The sequence below is a fragment of the Saccopteryx leptura genome, chromosome 2, assembly GCF_036850995.1.
Source record: "Saccopteryx leptura isolate mSacLep1 chromosome 2, mSacLep1_pri_phased_curated, whole genome shotgun sequence".
Lineage (NCBI taxonomy): Eukaryota > Metazoa > Chordata > Mammalia > Chiroptera > Emballonuridae > Saccopteryx > Saccopteryx leptura.
In genome coordinates this window covers 363,077,321-363,104,993 of record NC_089504.1, presented here as the reverse complement: position 1 = coordinate 363,104,993, position 27,673 = coordinate 363,077,321, and the positions used below count along the sequence as shown (strand labels likewise).

The 27,673-nt window shown below is 51.9% G+C and overlaps 1 protein-coding gene across 1 annotated transcript in view; it reads right to left on the bottom strand.

Moving 5' to 3' along the window:
• Nucleotides 1–3,788: 3,788 nt before the first annotated feature.
• HS3ST3B1 (heparan sulfate-glucosamine 3-sulfotransferase 3B1) overlaps nt 3,789–27,673 on the bottom strand; it is a 44,290-nt gene continuing 20,405 nt past the window's right edge. The window contains exon 2 of the mRNA XM_066364920.1: nt 3,789–7,831. Within this exon, the coding sequence (XP_066221017.1) occupies nt 7,213–7,831 (619 nt within the window). The 3' untranslated portion in view covers nt 3,789–7,212. The remainder of the gene's footprint in view (nt 7,832–27,673) is intronic.

Genomic DNA, 27,673 nt, shown 5'->3' with positions numbered 1-27,673 from the left:
TGATGGGAACTGTGAGTGTAGATGACCTTATGATGATAATTGAGAAAGTGTCGGCCAGCTGAAACCTCTCCCCTTGAGTGACCGTCAGTGGACCTCAGGGAGTCAACTGGATATTCATTTGAAATAAGAATAAGACAAAAATTATTATCATCAATCACACACAAAGTGCTGACTATACATTGTTGAAGATTGACTCTAGAAGGTGCGCTACGGTTAGGAATTTAAAGGATTTCGGCTCTTTATTAAATAAAATAATCCCTGGTGATATACACATCTCTCGTTCCACTGTCTGGCAGTGTCAGGGACACATTCGAGATGACAGTTTGGGGGCATCCTGGTAAAAAAAAAAAAAAGGCCCGGAGGAGTGAGGGACAGGGGACAGACATGGCCACTATTTGAACTGGTAAGATGGACGGTCCCGGGGTTCCCCTTAGTGATAAGGGGTGACTGCTTGGTGCTTGACTTTATCAGTGAAAAGTGCAGCGCAGAGTAAAACGTCCTCGATGAGGAATTCCAGCTCTGTAGCTTTAAGATGTTACGAAGTCTATTCACGCTGTACTTTAGCATGAGTCGTGATGGGCTGGAGTGCTAGTTAACCACCCCCTCCCCATCTCTGATCCAGTAGGTCTGGGGCGGGGCCTGAGGATGCGCACATCTATCAGGAACCCAGGGAATGCTGACGTGGTCAAGGAAGCACACTATTGAGCACCACGCTTCTCACTTCACCCGGGGCGGCACCGTGGATACAGCATCCACCTGGAACGCGGAGGTCGCCGGTTTGAAATCCTGGGCTTGCCTGGTCAAGGCCCATGTGGGAGTTGATGCTTCCTGCTCCTCCCTCCACCTTCTCTCTCTCTCTCTCTCCCTTCTCTCTAAAATGAATAAATAAAAAATATTTTAAAAGTAGAGCCTTGTGCCTGACCAGGCGGTGGCACAATGGATAGAATGTCGGACTGGGATGCGGAGGACCCAGGTTCGAGACCCCGAGGTCGCCAGCTTGAGCGTGGGCTCATCTGGCTTGAGCAAAAAGCTTACCAGCTTGGACCCAAGGTCGCTGGCTCCAGCAAAGGGTTACTCAGTCTGCTGAAGGCCCATGGTCAAGGCACATATGAGAAAGCAATCAATGAACAACTAAAGTGTCACAACAAAAAACTGATGATTGATGCTTCTCATCTCTCTCTGTTCCTGTCTGTTTGTCTCTATCTATCCCTCTCTCTGACTCTCTCTCTGTCCCTATAAAAAAATAAATAAATAAAAGTAGAGCCATGTTCTTAATCGTAGTTACATATTAGTATCACTTATGGAGCTTTTTACTTTTTTTTTTTACAGCTTTATTGAGATATAATTGACACATGACATTGTATCAGTTGAGGGTGTGCAACATGTTGATTGAGTATGGATGGTATGAACTGTAAAGTGATGGCCACCAGAACGTTAACTACCACCCCCATCCCGACACATAGTAGCCATCTCTTTCTTTGTTTGTGCGTGTGTGGTGAGAACATTTAAGATCAATCCTCTTGGAAACATTCAAATACCTGATGCCGAATTATGAGCTAGAATCACTGTGCTATATAGAAATGCATTAGCTCTCCAAACTTGTTCGTGTTATTACTGAGAGTTTGTGCCCTTGGACCAGTAGCTCCCGATTTCTCCCCGACACCCCCAGCCTCTGGCAGCCACCTCTCTGTCGTGTTTCTCAGAGTTTGTCCTTTTTTAGTTCCACATGTGAGTGGGATCACACAGGGCTTGTCTTCCTCTGCCAGGCTTATTTCGCTTAGCGTCATGCCCTCCGGGTCCATGCTTGGGGAGCTTTTTAAATAAACCAACGTTGGGGCCCCACCCCATGGAGAATCTAATGATGTCACTGGCCCGGGGTGTGTTAGGGCGTCGGCGTTTTTCATGACCTCTCAGAGCCATTCAAATTTTTGCCCAAGCTTCAGGATGCCTGTTCTAACCTTGCCATCGGGTTGGTGAGCAGATTGGAGGTTGGTCTGTCTGATTTCTGTTCTGTAGGAAAAGGTTCAAGTTGACAAGGGGAAGAAATGTTGAGTCAGCACTCAGGACCCACAGACCTTTTCTCGACGCCACATTCCTGGGCTGCAAGTACCAGTCTCCCTGTAATGCCGGCTCTTGAAGACCAGGTGTGAACGAAGTCCTGTTTCCCACCCGACCTCCGTTTCCGTAGGCTGTTCTTTTCATGGTCTTCCCAAAATGCTAGGTTGCCTTCCAACTTGGTCTCTGCTCAAGGTGTGTTCTTAGTGTGATCGCCGTTTCCCAGAAGGGGAGAAAACCCAGAGGGCTCCCAGAGGGGATGCTCCTGCTTCAGGCACCAGTGGACTCCACACCGAATAGCATCGGGCGAGTCGTTCCCGCTTCCGTTCTTGTTTGCCCTTCCTGGCAAGATGCAAATGTCCGGTAAGTGCTGGCCTTCGGCACGAATGACCTTCACCTGGCACAGCAGCTGAGCCTAAGTCTAACGTGGCTTAGAATTTATCTCGCTAGAACTTAATGGTGTTGCTTTGATTTCATTGTATTTTTTTTTATGATTGCCTCCTCTTTATGGCCAGACACAATGGCGTTTCACCTAAGATGACAATGTTTCCTTTTAAAATGAAGTCTCAGTTACGCCAAATGAATGAAGTCCTGGAGACCTACTGTGCGCCATGGTGCCTGTAGTTAACGATACTATGTTGCATACTCAAAAATCTGCTAAGAGGTGGAGCTTATGTTATGTGTTCTTATCACAAATACCAATGAGTAAACCTAGCGGGAAGAAACTTTTGGAGGTGATGATACGATCACGGTATCAATTACGGTGATAGTTTCATGGGTGTGTACACCTATCAACAAATGCTTCAGGGTGTACACGTTAAATATGTAAACATCTGTATGTCTGTCATGCTTCCATGAAATGGCTTTATTTCTTTAAGTCGAAACTCTTGGGTTGGAGCATTAACTTGTTAATTTGGTGTCAGCCGCTTGCAAAAACTCAACCGGAAGTGTAGCAAATTAAAATAAATCTCAATTGAAAATTTAAAAAAGAAAAAATGAAGCGAAAGAGTGAAGTGTTTAAAATGGTGCCTAATAATCATGCCGATGGTTGCTCAAGAAAACAGAAGGTCCTCTGAGACAGGCTGAAGACCGACGTGCCCCACCTCGAGGGTAGGGGTCTCCAAATAACTAGCAGGAGACGGCTCTGCCAACGTGAGGAGGGAATGTCAAGTCACCCGACCATCAGTGCCCTGCTCACATCACGCCTGTTGTGAGGCATGCCCCACACGGGGCAGCCCCCTTGACCCACCCAGGCCGGGACCTGAGCCCTGCAAGGCGGCGGCACACACTGGCCGTGGTGTTCCCGGACCCGGTGCAGTGCACAGCGCTTCCTCTAGGGGCGCCACTCTCCTCCGAGGGGCCGAGGGCCTCTCACCCATCCTGTATCCCTCAGCCACCTGCAAAAATGTGCTCCACATGTTCTTGCCCTCTTTTGATTTTGCAGCGGACCCTTTTCCATGTGAAAGCTCAGCCTGCTGGCAGAATGCCTGTGCGTGGTGTGTGTGTGTATGTGTGTGCGCGTGCGATCAGCCCTTGAGTAAAGTATCAGTTCCTGTGCGTGGTGTGTATGTGTGTGTGTATGTGTGTGCGTGTGCGATTAGTTCTTGAGTAAAGTATCAGTTCCTGTGCGTGGTGTGTATGTGTATGTGTGTACGCATGCGATTAGTCCTTGAGTAAAGTATCAGTTCCTGGTTCCTCTGTAACACACGACAAAACACAAAAGGAGACCCGCAAGTTGGTAAAATATATTTTATTTGTTCATACAAAGAAATAGTATCAATTACCAGAATTTCCTTTTCCTAGAAACATTTTTTTTTCTCTGTGTAAAATTAATTTGTGTTATACATAGGACAAAATACTTGATTTTTATTTTTTTATTTTTTGTACATATTGGCTAGTCTAACATCCAGGTTATAAGAAGACACACTGCTCGAATTTGCACAGTATTTTAGATGACGAAGTGGAATGAAACTCAGTCATAAATTAACGTTACAAAAGTGAAAAAAGAAATCTAACCATGCCTTTACGTTTTATGGACCATCCTCGTTGAGAAACTAAAAAGAAAAACAGCATTATTGACTTCTGATGTCACCGCTTCAGATACATAGGAACATGGACCTTCCACTTTCCTTTCTCATGAAAATACCGTCTGGCAGGGTCTGAAACTGTTTCTCCAAAGGTCTAGAATGTATCTGTCACCCAAAAATGACTTCTAAAGAGAATCCAGTGAGAAAAATATCTCCTCCTCCATCGACCAACTAGGTCACTGTACCCCAGACCTGCCCAGGTACCACCTCCCAAGTTAACAGCCCACTGCACACACACCTCAGAGCAAGCATGGCATCAATGGGAGCCAGAAAGTCCTCCGATCTTATTTATTTTGTTGTGAATATTTTTGGTTTTAGTGCGAAAGGAAATGAAACCAAGAGGAATGAAGTGTTCCAGCGACTATCAGAGCTTTTCCTGTAAACTGGAGGAAACACGAAATGCACACTAGGACAAGTGGCCAAAACAGGGAAAAGTGTCTGTCTCCGAGCGGCTGGCCGTCAAGCGGGTGGCCCTGCAGATTGCAGGAACTGGGGGAGACCCAAGGCCTACGCTGAGAGCTGGCTATCTTCCCCAGCAGGAAGGTCCCCAGGCTCAGACCCTGCACCGTCCCATGATGGGCGTCCGCACCGGCCAGGAGCTGGAGGCTCGCAAACTGCTGTGAGGAGATGCTCAGAAAGCCTGACTTATCTTATTCCTCTTACCCAGAGAAAAATAGCATGCTCTAGTCCTTCAGTGCTAATTGTCGACATCTGTTTGAATCTGAGGATTTGACCCAGAAAAGAATCTTGACCCGCTTCAGTGTTTATGACTCAATGACCTTCCTTCTTATCTGAAAGTTTCCTGTTTCGGTTTTAAGGCAGGAAACCAGCAACTTCACCTAAAAGGGTCCAGCTTGAAAGAAAGGACAGGGACCTGAAGAGAACGGAAGGCTCCCGCGTGTTTTCTAACCGCATTGTTGCGAACCCTGCTCTGAACTTCCCTGCCGTTCTACGTCCTGCGCTGGTCAGATGGCGAGAGTGGACCGGAGGCCGACAGGCAGGCGAACGAGCCGGAAGGTGTGAACATCCACATTCACTTTAGGCTGCAATGGAAAAGGTGTCCTCAGCTTTATTTCAAATGGGCCTTCTCACTGGAAAGACCTGTGACCGATGAGCACCCTGTCCAGACATCTTTGATGCCCAAGCAGCGAGAGGGGAGAGCCAAGCGGCAGACACGGCGGCACCCGCCTACAGGTCGTGCAATGCTTGGTCGAGGCAAGAACAAAGCTAGCCGGTGACAGGACGTCCCAGGAATGCACCGAGGCTCCCCGCCCCAGCCTCCCACACGGAACTACAGGGTCACCGTTTTGCTGTGAAGCATCGCCTAGCTAGATCTGGGTTAAAACTTGTGGGCAGAGATACAAACCAGACCATCAACAAGACATCACTTATAGACCAGTGACCTCTCTGACCGTCCGTTTCTAAAAACGAATTATTGCTTTTTCTCTCTTCAGATAAGTTCTCTTAAGTCCATCAGGCAAGTTAGCCCCTGCAACATACAAAAAGCGTCCTTTGTAAATATCATGACCCAAACCACGAAGACAATTTGTATGTATCTTCCCACAGATATGCCTGGAAGGATGTATAAGTCGAACAATTCTTTTAAGGTAGAACCGTTCTGGTTAGAAAATTGACAGGACAGTTCGCACGTCATTATACGATATTGCTATGCGGTTGCCCACATGCTCTCTGCTTAGTCGTCATAAAAGATCCCCGACGGCTCTCTGAGCAGAGAGGTGTGGGGTCAGCCACAACGGGGCGGCCAGCCTTTCCGCCGAGACCTGGCGAGAGCAGGGGACAGCTGCACCAGAGCCAGGTGCAAGGGCTCTCGGGCAGCCTGGGGCCAGGTCTCCCAGCCTGTCCTTACAAGGGCCACTCCGGGGTCTCGCTTTGGGGATTGGTGGCTACAAACAGACCATATTGCCAATCTGAGATGAACTGGGACTTCCGAGGACGGGAGTTCCAGACGCCGAGCCCTGGGGCGAGGGTTCCCTTCCTCTGCGGGGCTACCTGTCCTGTCGAGGTCCTTTTCTTTTCATCCATTGAGGCTGTCAGCCTACTGGGACTGCCCCCAGGTGGCTGGCGGCCCGGGGCGCCCCTGAGCCCTTGGGGTCTGGACCCTCAGGCACCCTGGGCGTGTGCCTATGGCTCTGTGAGCCTAGGGGATTCTTTGGTGTGTCAAAGCAGAACTATCTGCCCGGAGAATGGAGCATGGCACCCTCCCATGCAAATCAGAAGAGACCAGTCACTATTTCTAAAGCAGCACCCAAGCGTCTCGCGCACGCATGCGTGACCTGGGAGGAAGCGGTGGAGGGGGCTGACATTGGCTTACACTTCGAGCTGGTTCATGAACCAGGCGCTAGGGCAAGAGAGGTCGGAGGGCTGTCCTTTAAACTCCAAAGATGAAGTCAACGGACCCTGGCATGCCGGCCCTCAGAGGACGCACGGTCCCTGCTGAGGCAGTGATCCCAGGGTGCGGCTGCTTCTACATGCTCGGGACACAGCACCCCACGGAGGAGGCAGCTGCTACAGGAGGTCTCCGGGTCGGAGTGCAGCGGGGCCCCTCGGCGCTCCTGCGAGGTGCACGGGCAGTAGAGAGAGGGAGGCTGGACGGTGAGACCCAGCCGGCGGGGAGACGGCAAAGGAGTTCAGGCGGCGATTGAAGGAAGCCTGCATACCCGTAACAACAAAATCTCAAGTTGTGCTTTTCTTCTTCTTCTTCTTCTTCTTCTTTCTTCTTCTTCTTCTTCTTTTTTAAATATAACGGGGAGGGAGAGGGGGCACAGAAAACACGGAAGCACCATCCATCGTGAGGAAAAGAACAAACCATTAGCGTCCGGCAGCTTTGGAATGTTAACAGGTTATGGGGCTAAAGTCTCTCTAAAGAGTGTGCTAGGCAGCTTAGTGAATTAATTGCTTACGAATTAAAAATAAATTATTATAAAATATATTTCTGTACATTTTACATACATATAATCCATCTCTCAATAGATAAGCCAAGTGGTAACTAAGCGACACAGTCCCGGGGTGGGTGGGGGGGGGGGGCGGGCGGCGGGGGACAGGCGGCCTCTCAGTCCCAGCCGAAGTCGTGGCCGGTCATCTGGTAGAACTTGCGGTTGAAGGGCCGGTAGAAGTCGCGCAGGCGCTGCAGCGCGGCGCGCTCGATCTCGGGGTGCGCGCGGCCCTTGGTCTTGCCCAGGCAGTGCGGCTTGCTGCTGCCCTCGGCCTTCTTGAGGCAGGGGAAGCCCTTGGTCTTGTTGAAGTAGAAGTGCTTGTCCGTGATGATGCGCTTGAGGCCCAGGAAGTCCTGCACGCGGCCCAGCTCGCCGGCCGGGTCGCGCACCAGCCGCTCGCCGCTCACGAAGAGCATCTGGCGCAGCGGGAAGTGGCGCAGCCAGTGCTCCAGGTGGCGCGCGTACAGGCCGATCTGGATGGCGCTCCACGACGTGTCGATCAGCCCCGCCGAGCGGTTCCGGAACGTCAGGCTCTCGAACGGGGGGATGTCGGGCCGCTTGGACAGCGTCTGCGTGTAGTCCGAGACGGCCCGGGTCACCGGGTCGCGCACCACCACGATCAGCTTGGTGTCCTTGGACATGGCCGAGATGCGCGCGGGGGCCTCGCGGGTGACGAAGTAACTGGGCGTCTTCTCCATGGTGATCTGCCCGTCCAGGGTTCTGGGCATCAGGTCCCTGAGGACAGAAAACAGACCAGATGCGGGTCAGAAAGGTGACGCCTCGTTCGTTAGCCACTGCCTCTCAGTGTCAACACTGAGAACCCTGGGCTCTCTCCTCATGTGGGAACAGTTGTAGAAATATGAGAGAGGAAAAAAAAAGATACAATCAAGATTTTTGAGCTGAAAGGAACAGTAATGTCCCATCTGAAGTTTGGAGGCCAGACACTGAGTACCCAAAACGTGAAGGCACAAGAGTGGGACACGTGTTTCTCTTAGATACTTCTGGGGGTGTCACCTCCCCCTTATTCTTCAGGGCACCCGGCTTTTATGGGGTCCCACACATCTGATGTCAGAACCCAAGGCCTTTGGCCCCCACGGCTGTGCCCTCAGGGCTCCCAGAGACCTCTCCGCCCCCCATCCTCGCTCGCCGCCTTCGGGGGCTCCGGGCGGTCCTGCTGCATCACAGGGACCACTGACACCACCTTCCCTCCCAAATGTGTACCTAGAGGCACAACTAACTGCAGCCAGCAGCCAAAATAAATAAATACTAGGTGCATCAGGTGAAGCATAAAGTGATGCCCGCTTGTCCGGAAGGAACTCCCGAGACACACTCTAGAAGTTTCCATTTAAAAAAAGAAGAAGAAAGAAAAGACTTGGGTGGTATCTGTTGCAGTATTAATTGTAAAAGTATGTAGACAAAATTGTTACAACCTCCAATAGCTACAGGCCCTGACACCTGGACCCAAACGCAGTTTCGTGGTGGCACTCAGCACTGAGGCAGGGGCACCGTGTTTGCTCTCAGAGCCTCAGTGTCCTCGCATGTGACACGGGAACGATTCCACCTGCCGGATTCGGGTGTGAGGAGGTTTAGAAAACCGAAGCAGTTTGGCTTCCCAGTGAAGGAACGTGGGCTCGGGCGTCAGACTGCCTGAGTTCAAATCCCCGTTCTGCCACCTACAAGCGGTGTTACCTTGAACAACGTACCCAGCCACTCTGGGCTTCTTTTCCTCATCTGCATAAACGAAGATGCTACTACTGCCCACCTCATGTGAGTTTAATAAGAATTAAAGCAACTAGTGATCATAACGTGCTTGGAATATGCCTGACATATGGTATACACTTAAATGTACAATTTGTACATTTGGAGAAGAGATGAGAAGGAGAAAAAAAAAAGAGAGAAAAGAGAAAAGAAAAGGAAACTTCCACATTATTTTTGAGCAAATAATTACCTCTCAGCAGGACATTCTAAACTTCCCAGTTTCAATTCAAGCCACTGCTAAACTACCAAGATCCATCTCCTGTACCGAGCACACTTACGGAAACAATGCCATGAACTCAGGTGGCAGCTGCCAGCTCGGGCAGCTCCCCAGAGAGTGCCCTGCCTCCCGCCAGGGGAGAAAGACCCTTCCCCTGAAGGAAGGGAGGAAGACTCTTCCCCTGAAGGGAGGGAGGAAGCCCCTTCCCCTGAAGGGAGGGAGGAAGACCCTTTCCCTGAAGGAAGGGAAGAAGACCCTTCCCCTGAAGGGAGGGAGGAAGACCCTTCCCCTGAAGGGAGGGAGGAAGACCCTTCCCCTGAAGGAAGGGAGGAAGCCCCTTCCCCTGAAGGAAGGCTGCCTCCACCATCCCTGCTTCAGCCTAAGCTGGATTGACCCACTTTGCCCATTAACCACTTAGATGAGCACAGCATCAGGCTAATGGGATGGAGGATTAAAGAAGAGGCCTGGATCTCAACCTAGTCTGCACCTCACTTAAAAGCAGGTCAGTTCAAATGGAGTCCAGGTTTTTGATTTCCCCCTATGTTACTCTATCTGCAATGGGACGGTCCACAAGAGTTTAACGCTCGGAATTAATGACCACCACAACCGAAGGAAACCCAACCTCCCACATTGATCAGAGCCATTGTGAACGGTGGCTTAGGGTCTGTCCTCGGAGGACCCGCCGGACCCAGCCTGGACTTTGGAAGCCAGGCCACCGGTGTGACTCTCAGCGTCCCCACTGATTAAGGCATGTGACCCTGCGTGGCTCACACGCAGCCTGTCCATGCCTCCGGTTGCTTGTTGTTCTATCTGCACCGTGAGAAAAATGATGCCTACCACTTCGGGTTTTCAAGAGGACGGTGGACCTACCCTTGGTACCAAGCCAAGCCTGGCAGTTAGTTGGTGCTAGAGAATGTTCTCAGTAGTCTCGCGGTGACAGGGTCTTGGCAGGGAAGTGCGGAAGCGAAGTTTGCATACAGGTTCCACCCCGCAGAGATCCACCGGGTGGGGGGTGGGGGTGGGGGTGGGGGTGGGGGGGTGGCTCCGCTCCTGAGAGGGGCAGAGACGCAGGACTCCGCCCTCAGCCGGCCTGGGCCCCAGACCCACCTCTGAACCTTCGCTGCCTGCATTTCCTCGCTGTCGTTAAGGAAGAGCTGGCGGGGACTGAACAGAACAGCTAAACGGGCAACTGGGAATAAGAACCCACATCAGAGGGTTGGCAAAGGGACGAGGGTGAGAGCCTCACTAGCCTCCAGTCGGAAAGCAGAGCTCCCTCCACCAAGAACAATAGCTCTCAGAGCTGTGGGCAGACTTCCTGTGCTTGCCTGAGGGCTGGCCACCCAAGACCGGCTGGGCACCCGCTGCAGGGGAGCCCCCTCCCCCGGAGGTGGTCTGAGTTGGCACACATATATTCGAAAGCACTCGGGGGCCTCGGGACTTCCCTTCAGTATCACACTAGCAGCCAGGGAGCTGCTGCTGTGACACCAAAGCTTCCCCGCCCTTGTCCACTGGACGCCCTGTGGCCACTGTCCCCTCGGCGGGCGTGGCGGCGGCGGATGGGTGAGAGGCACAACTAGGCTTCCCGTCATTTCAGCCGACGCCCCCCGAGTCCTCTCTGCTGGCTTCTGGGGTGCCTCCACGGCACGTGGAACAGAACAGCCCCCGAGTCCTCTCTGCTGGTTTCCGGGGTGCCTCCACGGCACGTGGGACAGAACAGCCCCCGAGTCCTCTCTGCTGGTTTCCGGGGTGCCTCCACGGCACGTGGAACAGAACAGCCCCCGAGTCCTCTCTGCTGGTTTCCGGGGTGCCTCCACGACACGTGGAACAGAACAGCCACCCCAAAGCACGTCTCTCTGGCATGAGGATCGTGTTAGGCTGACTGTGTTTAAGAAAGAGCAGGCACGGAGAAGCTCTGGAAACCCAGGTGAAAGCCGCCCTTTTGCAGGAGAGGTCGACCTTTCTGAGAGAAATCTCGCCATCTGTAAGGGCGGCCGTCTCTCCTCACCAGGAAGAAGGACCACATCCTTAGAAATCTCCTCAACAGAGAAGGCAGGGGCTTCAATCTGCACGGACAACCTCGCTCTTCTCGACTGTGTTTTTCCTGGTCACCTCCCCTAACTGGTCCCCAGCCCCCGCTTTCTCAGCCACCTCCCTTCCCCCTGCTGCCTGACATCTTTCTTTCGTCTTTGGCTAGAGCTGGTATTCAGATGGTGGTCTGAGCCCTTTTGGGGGGTTTCTCTGTGTTCTTGGGTCTCTTCTATTTATACAGGAGGTGTACCCCAGATAAACCTCCTAAGCGAGCCAGCAGGGAGGAGGCAGATGGGATGAGCTGCTCAGAACGAAAGCCACTTTCTCAAACGGAGAGTCACAGCTAATAATGAATTACACAGTGCTTGGAGCTGGCCGAGGAATTTTCGGAGACAGTAGCTGACGGGACCCCTCACAACGAGCCTTGGAGGTAGGTATCCTGCAGTCCCCTGCTTCCTCATGAAGAGACTGAGGCGAACGAGGAGGGAGGGACTCACTGAGGGGTGGGTGGGTGGCCTGCATGTCAAGATTGGGGACCTGGAGTCGGCCCGTGGGGTGGGATGCTCCCCCTCCGTCTGCTGCGGCCCCCTTCCCTCTGCCTCCGGGGTTTCTTCTTAGCACATGGACAGCACACTGCACCACGTCCCTGTCCTCTCGTTGAATAGACACCTGCATTCTTTTTTCTCTTGTGCATAGGGTAAGACCTTAATAATAGGTATATCCGTGCTAGAGCCAGATGACTGCGACCATAACTGTTCAAAAAGGAGTCAGGACCGGTGGTGGCACAGTGGATAGCGTGTCAGCCTGGGACACTGATGTCCCAGGTTCAGAACCCCAAGCAGGCTCACCAGCTTGAGCGTGGGGTTGCTGACTTGAGCATGGGATTATCAACGTATCCCATGGTCACTGGCTTGAGCTCAAAGGGCTCTGGCTTGAGCCCAAAGGTCATTGGCTTGAAGCCCAAGGTCACTGGCTTGAGCAAGGGGTCACTGGCTCGGCTGTAGCCCCCCTACCCCAGGTCAAGGCATGTATAAGAAGCAATCAATGAACAACTAAAGTGACACAACTATGTGTTGATGCTTCTCATCTCTCTCCCTTCCTGTCTTTCTCTCTATATCTTAAAAAAAAGAGTCAAGACTTTGAAAGAGTAGACCACTTACTTAGGTGCGTGTACTCGGGCGTGTCCTCTCATTGTCCTGGCGATGACAGCCCAGTGAGCTCTCAGGAACACCACATCTCAAAGAGCAGTGTCACAGAGCAGGAACTTGGGAACCAAGAGGGTTTGGAGAGGGTGTCTCAGGCTCTCCGTGTGTGTGAGCACAGTCACGAGAAAGCAGTGGGCCAGTGGTGACAGCTGGTCTCAGCCCTGGTGGCACCTGGGCATCACAGGTGCTGTGAACTCAACGCCCGGGCCTTGCCCTAGACCAGCTCGTCAGGCCCCGTGTGGGTGAGGCCCCAACACAGACTCTTTTAGAGGATTCTGGCATGCAGCCAGGGTGGGAAATCATTACTCTGTGGCACCTGTCATGCACTTCACTCACATAGTCCACCTGTACCCATGGCCCCCCGAAAGGAGACACCATCATGTTAAAAACATGGATATTGTGAACGAGACTAAGACGTATTACTTGAGCCACAGGACAAGAGTGAGGGTCAGACTGTCTCAGCGGAGAGTCAACCAGGTCTCAGAGTGAGAGAGAGGGGACGCCCCACTGGTCCACAAACTGCAGAGAACACAGCGCACAGCCAGAACAAGCCACGTTTAATGGGGCCAGGTTTAATGGGGAGAGAAGACAAGAATGTTTGTGTTGAACTTAAACGGGAGTGCCTAGGCACAGGTACTCACACACATGCACACGCACGCGCGCGCGCGCACACACACAACATGGTTATGCCAATGAAGCTACCAGCAGAAGACCACGAGGCGAACTCAAGGAACATGCGGGGAAATGGGACCATCTGTACTTTCGTGATAAGGAAGGGCTCACAGATGCATCTAATTCTGTCATCGCCAGGAGTTAGCTACCATCAACATGAGCAGAGGGGAGGAGAACACACAGGTGAAGAACAGCACTGACCCTAGCAGGCGTCCCCAAACTACGCCCGTGGGCCGCAATGCGGCCCCCTGAGGCCACTTATCCAGCCCCCACTGCACTTCTGGAAGGGGCACCTCTTTCATTGGTGGTCAGTGAGAGGACCACTGCATGTGGCGGCCCTCCAATGGTCTGAGGGACAGTGAACTGGCCCCCTGTGTAAAAAGTTTGGAGACCCCTGCTAGAGGATCTCTCTGATTTAGTCTTTGGCCAAGGTCTGTGGCTTCAAGTGAAACCACATTTGTTTTGTAACAAGATTGCGTAACACTCAGATAAACGGATGTCCAAAACGGCCACTGGGGCCCTTTCCAACCCTTTTTCTAATCTTGAGGCCAGTGCATAAAGCAGCTGACCAGAATCGGGTTGGAGGACCGAGCTTCTCTAACCTTGGGAGCCAGAGCTCACTTCTCCCAGTGTGCCTTCGCCACGCCAGAGAAGTCAGCGGAGGAAATGAACGGCTGACCCGCGCAGTCAGACTGCTCGCTGGGGACCGGCTGTCCAGGGCTTTGGAGAAGCACCGAGTTTACAACTGAAAGGCCAAGTCCCCACGGGGTCCTCACGTGACTGCCGGAAGCAAAATATTAGAGACCAACCTTCAGGCCTAAATGAGTCGGAGACCCAAAGCAACCAGAGAAGCAACCAGAGAAGAGCTAAAAGGCCGGTAACACTTGAGTTCTCCAGTAGCAAGCGTTGCCCTGATGTGTTTTTTTTTTCTGCCTCTTTCGTTCCCCGGGGGGCATGCCTGCTCCCATGGTCCAGTGCCTGAACGGAGTAGGGTGAACCCGCGAAGTACACAGCCAGAGAAAGGAAGAGGAGGGGAGTGGGTGTGTGCTCACTCACTACCTACGGCCAGACAGATGCTGAGACATTTACAGGATACAGAGGATGGAAGTGGGTGAGCCTCAGAGAGGAGGCTAAGCTGCCAGCCGCCTCGGGCTCAGGTAGGCCTATCTCCCAGTCCGGCTGAGGAAAACTGAGAAGAGTCGGAGGAGTTTTGGGCCACCCTGTCCCCTCCCCTCCCCACCCCACCGAGGGAGAATGACTTCCGTGCTTGGTTGCAGAAATACCCACATTTTCTAGACTACAAAGATATATACAGCATATATATATATATATATATATATATATATATAAAATCATCTACTTTTTAACCTTCTCTGCCACTACATGATAAATATCGTCATTTTTGGCATACAGCTCTATGAATTTTGATGAATGCATAGAATTGTGTAACAACCACCATCAGAACGAATCCACCGTTCCATCAGCCCCTAAACCTGTCCCTTTCTGTGCTCTTCCAACAAAAATCTTAAAGCAAGCTGTCTTCACAGGACAAGTCTCTTCACAGAGAGCCAGAGGCTGCCCAGGTCCTTGGTTGGATCCTGTTTGGAGGAAAAAAATCAATTGAAAGGAGAAGAATGGTCAATAGAGACAAGAAGACACTTTGACATAGAATCATTTACTGTTGCTTTAAAAAAAGGACGCGTTGTCTTCAGGAAAGTTTCCGTTAGTCCTCCACGGAGGACTCCAGTGCTGCTCCCAGTTGGCATGTCCCCCTGGCCACCCTCCAGACTTTCTAGGCCTCGGATTCCTGGACTACAACCTAGCAGAGGACGTGGCCATGTGCCACTCACGCTGGTCAAGTACTTGGGTGATAATCCCAAGGGCTCAGGCCAGGAAACTAATGCTGCACGACCTTCAGCTTTTCCGCAGAGCCTAAGCCCAGACTCTAAGATTTCTCAAAAACAAAAGGGTGACAGCAAGAAGAATGGTTACAAACAGCAGAATCAGAGTGTCCAGGAGGGTGGCCTTCCCCGTCCTCTACCCATAAAGACAAGCAAACCAAACCAACCAGCTCTTCCTGGCATCCATCGTGCCAAATCTGGCTAGGAAATAAGGATGGCCTCTTAAAAAAAGGTAAAACCAATAAAGTGTCTTTTTTTTTTTTTTTTTTGGAGGAGCCTATAAACCGGAGAAAGCAAGTATCAGCAGCAAAATGAAAAACACTGGCCTCCCAGGGATTAGGAGCGAGAGAGGGACGAACAGGCGGACACAGAGGATTTCCAGGGCAGTCAGCCACTCCGCGTGACTGGGTAACGGCGGACACACATTATTAGGCCTTCGTCCAAACCCACAGAGTGTACACCGGGACCTGCCCCGAGTGTGAGCCATGGACGATGGGTGGTAAGGATGTGTTACTGTAGGTATTCTAACGAATGCCCCCTCCGGTGGGGCAGGGACCTGCCCCGAGTGTGAGCCATGGACGATGGGTGGTAAGGATGTGTTACTGTAGGTATTCTAACAAATGCTCCTCCGGTGGGGCAGGGACCTGCCCCAAGTGTGAGCCATGGACGTTGGGTGGTAAGGATGTGTTACTGTAGGTATTCTAACAAATGCCCCCTCCGGTGGGGCAGGGACCTGCCCCGAGTGTGAGCCATGGACGTTGGGTGGTAAGGATGTGTTACTGTAGGTATTCTAACAAATGCCCCCTCCGGTGGGGCAGGGACCTGCCCCGAGTGTGAGCCATGGACGATGGGTGGTAAGGATGTGTTACTGTAGGTATTCTAACGAATGCCCCCTCCGGTGGGGCAGGGACCTGCCCCGAGTGTGAGCCATGGACGTTGGGTGGTAAGGATGTGTTACTGTAGGTATTCTAACGAATGCCCCCTCCGGTGGGGCAGGGACCTGCCCCGAGTGTGAACCATGGACGTTGGGTGGTAAGGATGTGTTACTGTAGGTATTCTAACGAATGCCCCCTCCGGTGGGGCAGGGACCTGCCCCGAGTGTGAGCCATGGACGTTGGGTGGTAAGGATGTGTTACTGTAGGTATTCTAACAAATGCCCCTCCGGTGGGGCAGGGACCTGCCCCGAGTGTGAGCCATGGACGTTGGGTGGTAAGGATGTGTTACTGTAGGTATTCTAACAAAGGCCCCCTCCGGTGGGGCAGGAAGAGGCTCACGAAGGGGCAGAGGGCGTGTCGGGAACCTCTCTGTGCTTTTCTGCTCAATTTGGCTTTGAACCTAAACCACTCTAAAAAAAACGTCTTTCGGCCCTGGCTGGTTGGCTCAGCAATAGAGCGTCGGCCCAGCGTGTGGGAGTCCTGGGTTCTACTCCTGGCCAGGGCACACAGGAGAAGCGCCCATCTGCTTCTCCACCCCTCCCCCTCTCCTTCCTCTCTGTCTCTCTCTTCCCCTCCCGCAGCCAAGGCTCCATTGGAGCAAAGTTGGCCCGGGCACTGAGGATGGCTCCATGGCCTCTGCCTCAGGTGCTAGAATGGTTCCAGTTGCAACAGAGCAACGCCCCAGATGGGCAGAGCATAGCCCCCTGGTGGGCGTGCTGGATGGATCCCGGTCAGGCGCATGCACGAGTCTGTCTCTCTGCCTCCCTGCTTCTCACTTCAGAAAAAAAAAAAAAAGTCTTTGTAGGAACTATGGTTTTCTCCCGGGGGGAGCATGGAGTCCCGCACGCTCTCGCACTCAGCCTAGCTAGGCTTCCGTCAGAAGGGCACGTGTTCGTCACCACCATTTCCCTACCCTCACTGTCTCAGGTGACTTCTGTCTGGGGGGGTGGGGGGGCAGGGCAGCTCCGCCTCATCCACCCTGGCTCCTTCGCCCCTGCCAACCCCTCAGCAAGAGAGGAAGACCCCCCTCCTAGGTGAAAGCGAGCTGTGTAAAAGGCAACGTGCCTTATCCTAAGAGATGCACGACAAAGGACAGAAGATCAAACTTTCTGCCCTGAAAATAAAATTAAAAAATAAAGTCTCCTCTGATGAAAGGACGCCTGGGAGTTACTGAGCTTTCTGCTCCCAGGCAGAAGGGGGCCTCCCAGCCCCTCTCTCCGCTGCCTGTCCCTGGCACAAAGGCCTCAGGGGCCAGCCTGCCGAGTCCCGGAGAGAGAGGGAGGGATTGGAGAGCCAGGTGGGAGAGGCCGGGGCTCCGCTCCAGGCTCAGCATGACGTGAGCGCTTCATCTTCCCGCCCAGGGCGGCCAGGGCAGCCCGCCGGCCGGCTGACCCGTGTGGATGCACAAGGGGCCACCTACCAAATTCTGAGACCTACAGTAACCACACGGGACGGTCCCTCCCTGCAGGTGCATCGTGGCAGGGAGCCCCTTACAGTCCTTAACATGAGTCAGTCTGTTCCTTGACTGGGCCGGACTCCTGTCTTTCTACATCTACAATAACACACACTTGGAATGTCACTGTCACCCCCTTGACCCAGATCCCCCAGGACACAGTCTCCCCCTGGAGTGGGAGACCATGAAACGCCTCAGTGACATCTTATTGCCCAAATACCTCCTTTCCAAGCCGCCGATGTTCATTGTTAACTACCCCGCACCCACCGATGGAAAAGAAGTATCTCTTCACGTCCCTCTTCACCCATCCCCAGAGATTTCCCCCGCCTGGCTTTCTCCCGCCCCCCAATCTACCAGTCCACCCCCCGTGAACTTCACGTAACTGTCCTCACGCCGACTCCTTGGATACTAACAAACAGCACAAACTGCCTACCAGCCATTCTCAGGAGCGAGACTCAGCCCGCTGGGATTTCTCTTCCAGGCCGTTGTTGTCACCCCGGCTCAGACAGACTCGTGAAAGTTCTCTGCAGGCTCAGACATTTCTTTCTTACATCGTCATCGTCGACACGTGAAAGGGTGGAAAGAAGGTGACGTGGCGGAAAGGTGACACGGAGTAGAAGTGACACGGAGGAGAGGCGATGCTTCCTAAGAGGTGAACTCCGCCGCAGCCAGACATGTCCTAGAGGGGGCAAGACGCAGCCAGCGGGCGGCCGGGGGCACGTCCTCCGGGTTCACTGGGCGCTTGGCGCCGCAGACCAGAGTGGAAACATTTTCAGAAGAAAATGCAGGAGGAAGAGAAAGAATGGGCACCGGTGATTCCAGTCCCACCACGGGAGTTTCTGTGGTGACAACTGTGAGGTGGCTTATCCTTATCTGTCTTCTAAAACCCACCCCAATGGGCCACCCCAAAGCCCCTCGGTCCTTCTACCTATGACCTTAGAATCCCAGCGGACTGCAGGGGTCAACCAGACAGAAGCTACGGCCTACTCTGTACAGGAGGAGACCCCCGGGGACAAAAAGGAAACTCGTGCTAGACAGCTGGGCCACAGACAAGGACAGAAGAGTTGTTTTCACCCTGGTAAGTCTCCCCCTTTCAAACAGCCTTCTTCCCAGGGGAGGACGAGGAGGAGGCAGGGGAGGAGGTGGAGGAGGTGGGCGGGGAATGTGTATCAGCACAGCCCTCCGCGTCTGGGAATCCGGAACCCTCTTCCTGGGGTGGGAAGACTCAAAGCCCACCAGTCCTGAGCTATTCTTCAAAGGGCTACATCTCCAGAGATAATTATCCCCATTTGGGGGAGATGTTTGCATATCAAAGCACTCCTTGGGGAGGGTTTAAAATCATTGAAAATGAAACTGTAAACAGTCTTGTTCTCAGTCTCTCTCTGGTCTGGAAGCTGGAGGAGGAGGCCAGCCGGAAGTGATGTCATCATTCATTACAGACTTTACAGGGTCCCCCCCCACCCCTTTATTAAGGTAATGGGTAGGAAAGGAGAGAAATAACAAAGGATGGGGTCTTTCCCCCCCTCTCCTCCTCTTCCAACCCTTCCTTCTCTCTCTCCCCCCAACCCCCAACCCCCAACCTCCAACACAAGGATTTGGCCTCCATTGTCCTAGAATTTCAATACTGCTCAGTAAATGAAAAGCTTTTGAATGCCATAAGGGGGTGGGGCGCAAAAGAGCATCCCGCTCCTCTGGGTCAACTCGAGATTCCTTTCATTTTGGCAGAATCCTCTGTTATAGACCCTGCTTCACAAAGGCCCGAGTTCCTGTCCCTGGAAGGGGCTGGGGGTGGGGGTGGGGGGCAGCGGGGCGGTGGGAGGGTTTCAATTAAGAGCTAATAGCCTTCTGTGCCGGAGCTCTCTGGGGCACCGCTCATGTTTATTGTATATTACTGAGTGCCAGCCAGGACAGATCAGTGCAATCAGAGAAATCTGTGTCTGTTTCCTGAAGGAAAAAAAAAAATTTTTTTTTGATCAAAGAAAGAAGGAAGGAAAGAAAGAAAGAAGAGAAAAAGAGAAGAAAGAAAGAAAGAAAGAAAGAAAGAAAGAAAGAAGAGAAAAAGAGAAGAAAGAAAGAAAGAGAAAGAAAGAAAGAAAGAAAGAAAGAAAGAAAGAAAGAAAGAAAGAAAGAAAGAAAGAAAGAAAGAAAGAAAGAAAGAAAGAAAGAAGAGAAAGAAGGAAGAGAGAAAGAGAAGAAGAATTTTCTTGGAAGCAGACTTTAGAAAGCAGCATGGGCCCTGCCACTGGGCAGAGAGGGGTGGACAGAGGACCCGGACGGAGAATCAGGCACCGATGCAACTGCAGACAGGCTGAGGTGGGAGCGGGCTGCCCCCGCCTGCCCAGCTCCTCTCTGCAGAGCCGGCCTCCCTGCCCAGAGCGGGCTCCTTCTCCCTGGGGCGGTGGCAGCCCCGCTCCTGTCGGTCACACCCCTGGTGACAAAGGGTCAGCAGCTTCTCCCCCTCCACAGCTGCCCTCCGTGTGTGTCTCACATGCTCCTTTCGTTCCCTCCTCAGTTCCCGCCTCTCCGCAGAGAAGGGGCCCTCTCTCCAGGGCCCCCCCGGGTCGCTCTCTGCCCGTGTTTGTAAACAGGCCCTCACCCAGGAGCTGCTGGACTACTCCGCACTCACCACCAGTCAACACAGCGAGTGAAGTCGCTACAGGGAAGCCAGCAGAGTGGGGGGGGGGGGTGCTTCCTGGCACTCGGTGAGAGCAGTGGGCACGGGCATCGGACCTGGACCTGCCGCTTCTGGTTCCCGGGCACGGGCATCGGACCTGCCGCTTCTGGTTCCTGGGCACGGGCATCGGACCTGCCGCTTCTGGTTCCCGGGCACGGGCATCGGACCTGCTGCTTCTGGTTCCTGGGCACGGGCATCGGACCTGCCGCTTCTGGTTCCTGGGCACGGGCATCGGACCTGCCGCTTCTGGTTCCCGGCCCGCCCCTGGCGAGAGCCTAGGACGCTGGACCAGCACTCACAGCTCTGAACTCCGTTTCCCCGCGTCTAGCAACTGATGTACTGGTTGAACTGGGGGTTCTCCGGCTCTGAAACCCTACGAGATGACCTTCACCATCTCCGCTCTCCCAGCAGAAGGCTGATGCAAGTTGGCGGAGTTCCAGTTAGAATCTCTGTAAATATCTGAAGGTTCAACATGGACCCACTGTGTCTCGGGTGTGGGGACCAACCCCAAGAGCATACTTCAGAGCGAGGCCCCTGTCAGGTGTACCCTAAAACCACAGAGACCCATCTGTTAGGTAGCCTCATTTGTCGAGGTGCTTGGTGGAAGGCCAGGCTGTGTGTGGCCTTGGGCACATTGCCCAGCACCTCTGAGCTGTCCTTCCTCACCTGAGAAATGGACATCTTTGGACTGCTGAAATGTATCAATACTTTGTAGGCGACAAGCTTGTAAAGCAGTAAAACCCTTCCTACGAGCACAGTGGGACCAGCCCATTCGAATTCCCTCTGTTACCTATTTCCTTTGACATATAGCTGTTGAAACAAGGACTATTTCTAGGAAAACACTGCTGAGGAAAAAGAAACAACCAAATTGATTCTTAAATTCAGAGGCCCATGTGGAAAAAAAAAAAAAAAAGTCTTTGAAAGAGTCTCAGTTTCCTGAAACTCTTCCCTTGTGCTGTGAAGAATCCCACCTGTGGCCCTTTCTTCTTAGAACCCTGGCAGATCGCTGGGGACAGAGGAACACTGACCTGCCTCCCTGGGTTAACATCACTGAATGCACGTGACATTCCAAGTCCCGGGGACCTGAAACTGCTTTTCTTCCCACCTTCTAAGCTCTAGCCGGGCTAATAATCCAATGAACAGAGACAGGCTGATATGAGAAAATGTACAGACTCTATTCCAGGGGTAGACGCCAGGGGGGTCATTGGTTAGGTGCCCGGAAGAGGCATTGGGCTGTTGACGTTTATATGACGTTATGGACCAAGGAGGAAGGGGACAGGATGGGACTTTGGAAGGGCAAGTTAGGCAATTTACAGGTAGCTTTAAAAAAGAGAGAGAGAGCGCGCATGAGCAAGCAAACTCTTGCTACGCCATCCAGAAACAATAGAACTCGGTGTGTGTGTGTTTGGGGGCAGGGAGGGGGGTGCACCACCAAGCCCGCCTGGAACCTTCTTCTGTAATGCTAAGATGTCTGTGTTAGCACTTCCTTCCTGCAGCAGGACAGGACTTTGCCTCCCAGTCCGAGGCAGAAAGGGGGAAGCTGTGAAAGGTTCTTTCTGAGTGGTTTGTGTTTTTTTAATAACCAGCTTAAAAATCGACACCCCTCAGGCACAGTTTGGGGGTTGCAAAACTTTGGTTCCCTTTCACAAGCCAAAGAAGAATGGGATGGACATGAAGCCATCTTCAATACAAACACAGCCCACTTGGGAGGAATCTCTTTTTTTTTTCTTTTCTTTCTTTCTTTGACATGGCACAGAATGGGGTTTACAAGGAGTAAAACAGCCACAGTTTAGGGGAGGGGATCCCTCCTTGGAGGAGGAAAAGGAAACCACACAAGGGCTGGAACCGGACCCACGGAGTGAAGGCTTCGACAGAACCATCCATCTGCCTTCCTTCCGGCCTCCTGACTGTGGGGCCGCTGTAGGAGTTCGGGATGAGAGGGATCCCAGTGAACTCTTGACTTAGATCCGAGATAATGGCTCTATCCTGCTCTCTGCCTGCCCTTCTCCTCAACAAACAGAACACCACCCCCCCATTTTAGGGTTATCGGCCGAAAACAGTATCATATAAAAATTAGGTCAATAAAAATCTTGCGACAGAAGTCTGCGTGACACTGAAATCCAGAGAAATGAGTGCTAAGAAACGCCCCTTATCACGGGCTTTACACAGCTCAGGAAGGTCTTAGAGAAGAGCTCTTTTCCACCCCGAGAGAACAGCTAAGAGCGAGTGTGAACTTGGAGAGACTACTACTGAGGAGCCCAAACTGCTGTGTCTCCTCTGGGCCTGCATTTCGTCCCCAGTACTTACCTCTCCCCAGTGGGTCTGACCTCCTGCTTGAAGCTGACCAGAAGGTGTCTTAGGAACACCAGCGACAGGACGAGGCCAACAGAAACTCGAAGGACACCCATTGACGTCCCTGGCTTGCGCCCAACCCCTTTTGGGGATTCTCAGCTTGGGAAGCAACATGTTCAGCAGGAGAAAAGTAAGTCGAACCTCCCCAGATTCTCATTCATTCTTTGTATGCTCAACCCTCTCCCTCTCTTTAATATATAAAAGCAGTCGATGTGCGACAGAGGGTCACCCAGAGCATGACTTGCTTTGTGTGTTTCACGCCCACAGCTAGAAGCGATGGAACACCCGGGAGGCTGAAGCTATCCATGGTCCGCCACGCTGTTTTATTTAGGGACATCCACCCTGTATTTCTTACAAGCGATGAGGACTCTTTGGTAGAGGAGACACCACCTGCCGGGCGAGTCTTCACATTTCCAGCAATCCCTCCCTGCCTCAGAGAAGTGCCCTGCCCACCCACCCCCAACTCCCAGGGGGGCGCAGAGCTGTAAGCACCAAGGAGATCAAATAACTCAATGTTGGTGGGGGAGCTGGCGAGAATTACAAGTGAGATTAGCCTTTTACCCTGTCTGAGCCCGAAGGAAAAACTAACCCAGGATCTATTTTTTTTTAAGCCTCGTGACTGTTTCCGGAGAACACCCTGTTGGGTTAAAAATGCACTGCCTTCCACGTTTTGTTGTGTATTCGTTTGGACGGTGAGTTTTAAAGATCTTTATCTCCCAAAGAAGTACAAGGAAAACAGCAAAACACCAGGCAGAGGAAGCACACGAAAATACTCGCTGAACGGAGGCATACACGAATGAATGAGAAGGAGGTGAATGAGCAACGCTTACTGCTAACGACTAGAGGTCCTAGTGCAACTCCACAGAGACCTGGGGGCCAGCCGGGATAATATTGATACATTGCCGTTTGGGCCAGGTTTGAAAACGGCAACAATCTCAGGAACCTGACGCCCTAATACTAATTCTCATCTAGGGCAACATTTACGTGTCAGCTGACCCACTCCATTAAGTGACACAATTACGTTAAGAGGCCCCTGCCCATAAAGAAGGTCTCGCGCCTGAATTCAAAGCTCACTCGGACAGAGAACAGGCAGGGCAAGGGGCTCCGCGCTCCTTATTTCTCCCGTGGGACAGAAGCAAGCCGTGACAGCTCCCTAGTGAACTGCGGATGCTCCGCCCCCGGTGGCCCCGGAATCAACCAAAGTCTCCATTCGGACTAATAAGCGGTTGCAGTTAATAGTAATGAGAAAATGACTTTAATGAGCTGATTTATATTAATTGTTATTTTACTTGTTACTTTGCTTTAATTATGATTAAAATGTGTTTGCGTTCCCAGACACCCCACATCAAGTGACGGGGTGGGGGGGGGAAGGTACCCCACCCAGTGCCTCTGTCGTAGGGCGCTTGAGAGGAAAGCGTGCTAGAAATGTAAACCACGCAGCCCTCACCACGGCTGCTCAAGGAATCGGTGATCGGCAGGTATGTGTCGTGATGGGGTGATTCTTGCCCTCCAAGAACACTGTGCATTTAGAAGGAAATTCCACATGCAGAAAGTTTACCAGTTAGTGTCATAAACTTGGTCCAAAGGAGGTATGTGGAGAAGAAAGCACCCAGGAGCTGTGTCCTTTGAGAACGGAAGCTGTTCTGAGTTAGTCCCAAGGGTAGGTAGCCAGGAAGAAGCCAAGGGTAAAACAGACCTCCGTTTAATAGAGGCCATGAAGTTTGGACTGAAGTTTTTTGTTTTTCTTTTTCGTCTTCTGATAACCACTGTTCTTCAACATTCTCCCTGTAGATGCGTGAATGCACACACACAAACACACACACGTACACACGCGCACACACACATGCACACACGCGCACACACACACATGCATGCACACACACAAACACACGTACACACACGTGCACACACATGCACACATACACATGCATGCACACACGCACACACACACAAAGTTAGCACAACCTTCATCTATCTGCTGCTACGGTCTTAGAAAGCTCTGAGGGCTAGACTGTGTCCTTTTTTTTTTTTTTTTTTTTTGGATTGTGGCAGAAATAAATGATCATTGGATGAATAAAGGGTGAATGAATAAATGAGCAAACGCACGATAGAACTGGATCCAGAGCTCAGAGGAACGAGAAGCCGCGCGGAGCGGAGAGGGTGAGTGGCGTTCACACATGCCGGACATGGAGACAGAGCTTCCCGGCAGCACAGACGAAGCAGATCTGGGCTTCACGCTGATTAGACACTTCACGGGCCACCTGACGATGGACCGCGGAAGGGATAAGGCGATTCGGAATAAGCAAGAAAATAAAAATAAATTAAAGAAAGACGACTAGGTTTCTCCCGGGAATTTCCGCCCCTGCTTCGTGTAAAGAAGACCCTTCTGGCTTGACCAGGTGGTGGCGCAGTGGATAGAGTGTCAGACTGGGATGCAGAGGACCCAGGTTCGAGACCCCGAGGTCGCCAGCTTGAGCACGGGCTCATCTGGTTTGAGCAAAAGCCCACCAGCTTGGACCCAAGGTCACTGGCTCCAGCAAGGGGTTGCTCGGTCTGCTGAAGGCCCGTGGTCAAGGCACATGTGAGAAAGCAATCAATGAACAACTAAGGGGTCGCAATGCGCAATGAAAAACTAATGATTGATGCTTCTCATCTCTCTCCGTTCCTGTCTGTCTGTCCCTGTCTATCCCTCTCTCTGACTCACTCTGTCTCTGCAATAAATAAATAAATAAATATTTAAAAAAAGAAGACCCTTCTGGGCGTCTGAGCAGCCTCCTCCGGCCTTGGGGATGGTTTGCAACCCTGCCAAATACAGATGAACGGGACAGCAAGGCGATAAAATTCCTGACCGCAGGCACGGGAATAAGCGGTTTTGGGTAGAGATTCTGTAGATTTGGCTCCTCACCGCCCCATCCCATGTTTCCTGACTGTTCCTATAATCTCCTCGACGTTTCTTTATTCCAAGGGAACTTCTGTTCCTTCGACTTCTCCTTCGAATCAACGGTTCCCTCATCGACAGACAAACGCCGCCTCACGGGAGAACCAGACATACCTCTGCGGTCCCCTCGGCACGTGGGGGAGGTCAGCTCAGACCCCTGCAAGGACGGGGCTCCCGGGCTGGCCACGTGCACACGGACGGAAGGGCCACGTGGAGGCTGGCAGGACTGCCCGGTACCAAACCGGGGGACCGAGTCCACTGGCTGCTGAGGACGCTGTGACGCTGGTGGCCCTAACGATCTCAAGATGTCTCGTGAATCCATCTGGAATTCCAAGAGATTTCTCTCTACGAGATAAACACAGGGCCTGTCCGAGGGAAGGGCCCTCGCCCTGACCCCTTTCTACTCTGATGAGGGATGGCTTTCCCTCTTGTTCAGAACAGAAATGGGCCTCGTTAACATCACAACCAGACTGTTACCCGCTTTCCTCTTGTTCAGAACAGAAACGGGCCTTGTTAATATCACAACCAGACTGGTACCCCCTTTCCTCTTGTTCAGAACAGAAATGGGCCTCGTTAACATCACAACCAGACTGTTACCCGCTTTCCTCTTGTTCAGAACAGAAATGGGCCTCGTTAACATCACAACCGGACTGGTACCCGCTTTCCTCTTGTTCAGAACAGAAATGGGCCTTGTTAACATCACAACCAGACTGGTACCCCCTTTCCTCTTGTTCAGAACAGAAATGGGCCTCGTTAATATCACAACCAGACTTGTACCCGCTTTCCTCTTGTTCAGAACAGAAATGGGCCTCGTTAATATCACAACCAGACTGTTACCCGCTTTCCTCTTGTTCAGAACAGAAATGGGCCTTGTTAATATCACAACCAGACTGTTACCCCGGCTGACGGCAAACAGGCCTGAAATCCCACCGAGCAGGGCCCTTCTGCCCTTGGGGGGCTACGGAGAATCCGAGAACAGGTGGACCCTCAGTGCGGCCAACGCACAGCCCAACAGCAGTCCCCACTGCCACCAGCGGGTCACTGGCTCTGCTGGCCTGGAGCCGGACGGAGATGGTTCCCTCGGGGGTCAGAGCACAACCGACACGCTTCCTCCACCCAGAGAGGGGTCAGCAGCATGCTCAGGGCCCTGAGCCTTGCTCACCCCCCAGTGCTTGGCCTGAACTGTATCTACAGACAGGACAGGCCTCTTTATTTCTGGCAGGCACTGAGACAATGAGCTGGCCTGAGGAGGGACTGGCATGGATCTTGGAGCGCCACCGAGATGCTGCCCGCTGCAGGACTCAGACTTCCCGCTGCAGAGGACGCCTGCCCCGGGTAAAGCCTCGGCGGGCTTCCACGGCGCCCAGCGATCGTCCTGTCTCTGCCCTGGCCACACGGAGGTCAGCCTCCGGACCTTCCCAGCACTGCACTCCCCGCGAGAAAGGACCGGGCAGGCGGGCCCCGTCGCTCCCTGTGCACAGCCTGCTCGAGGGGGTGTCTGCCCGCGGTGGCGATGGAGAGGATGAGGCTGAGGGAGGCAACAGGGCGTGGCCCCCAATCAAATACCGCACAGTGGACTTGGGCTCCAGAATGTTCCACTCTGAACCTCATGCTCACCCTACGTCTCAGCGTCCTTAAGAACCTCCGAGATCAAAGCGCTCAAATAAAACCGCCCCCTCAGGAGCCCCGCTTCTTACCACCTGTCTCCCTCCCAAGGAGACGTCCCCTGTTCTCCCTGTCTGACAGGAGAAAAGGAAAAAGGTGTGGTTTTAAATCAATTTGGGGGGAATTATACGGGGTATAATTATAGTTAAATAAATATACTTATATTATATATTTATATATATAGATTTAGATATAGAGATATAGGTATATAAAGAGATACAGATATAGAGATATAGATATATAGATATAGGTATATATAGCAATACAGATATATAGATATAGGTATATAGAGATATAGGTATATAGAGATACAGATATATAGATATAGGTATATACAGAGATACAGATATATAGATATAGGTATATATAGATATAGATATATAGGTATATATAGATACAGATATATAGATATAGGTATATAGAGATACAGATATATAGATATAGGTATATACAGAGATAGATATTAGATATAGGTATATACAGATACAGATATATAGATATAGGTATATAGAGATACAGATATATAGATATAGGTATATATAGATATAGATATATAGGTATATAGAGATACAGATATATAGATATAGGTATATATAGATACAGATATATAGATATAGGTATATAGAGATACAGATATATAGATATAGGTATAGAGAGATAGATATATAGATATAGGTATATATAGATACAGATATATAGATATAGGTATATAGAGATACAGATATATAGATATAGGTATATAGAGAGATACAGATATATAGATATAGGTATATAGAGAG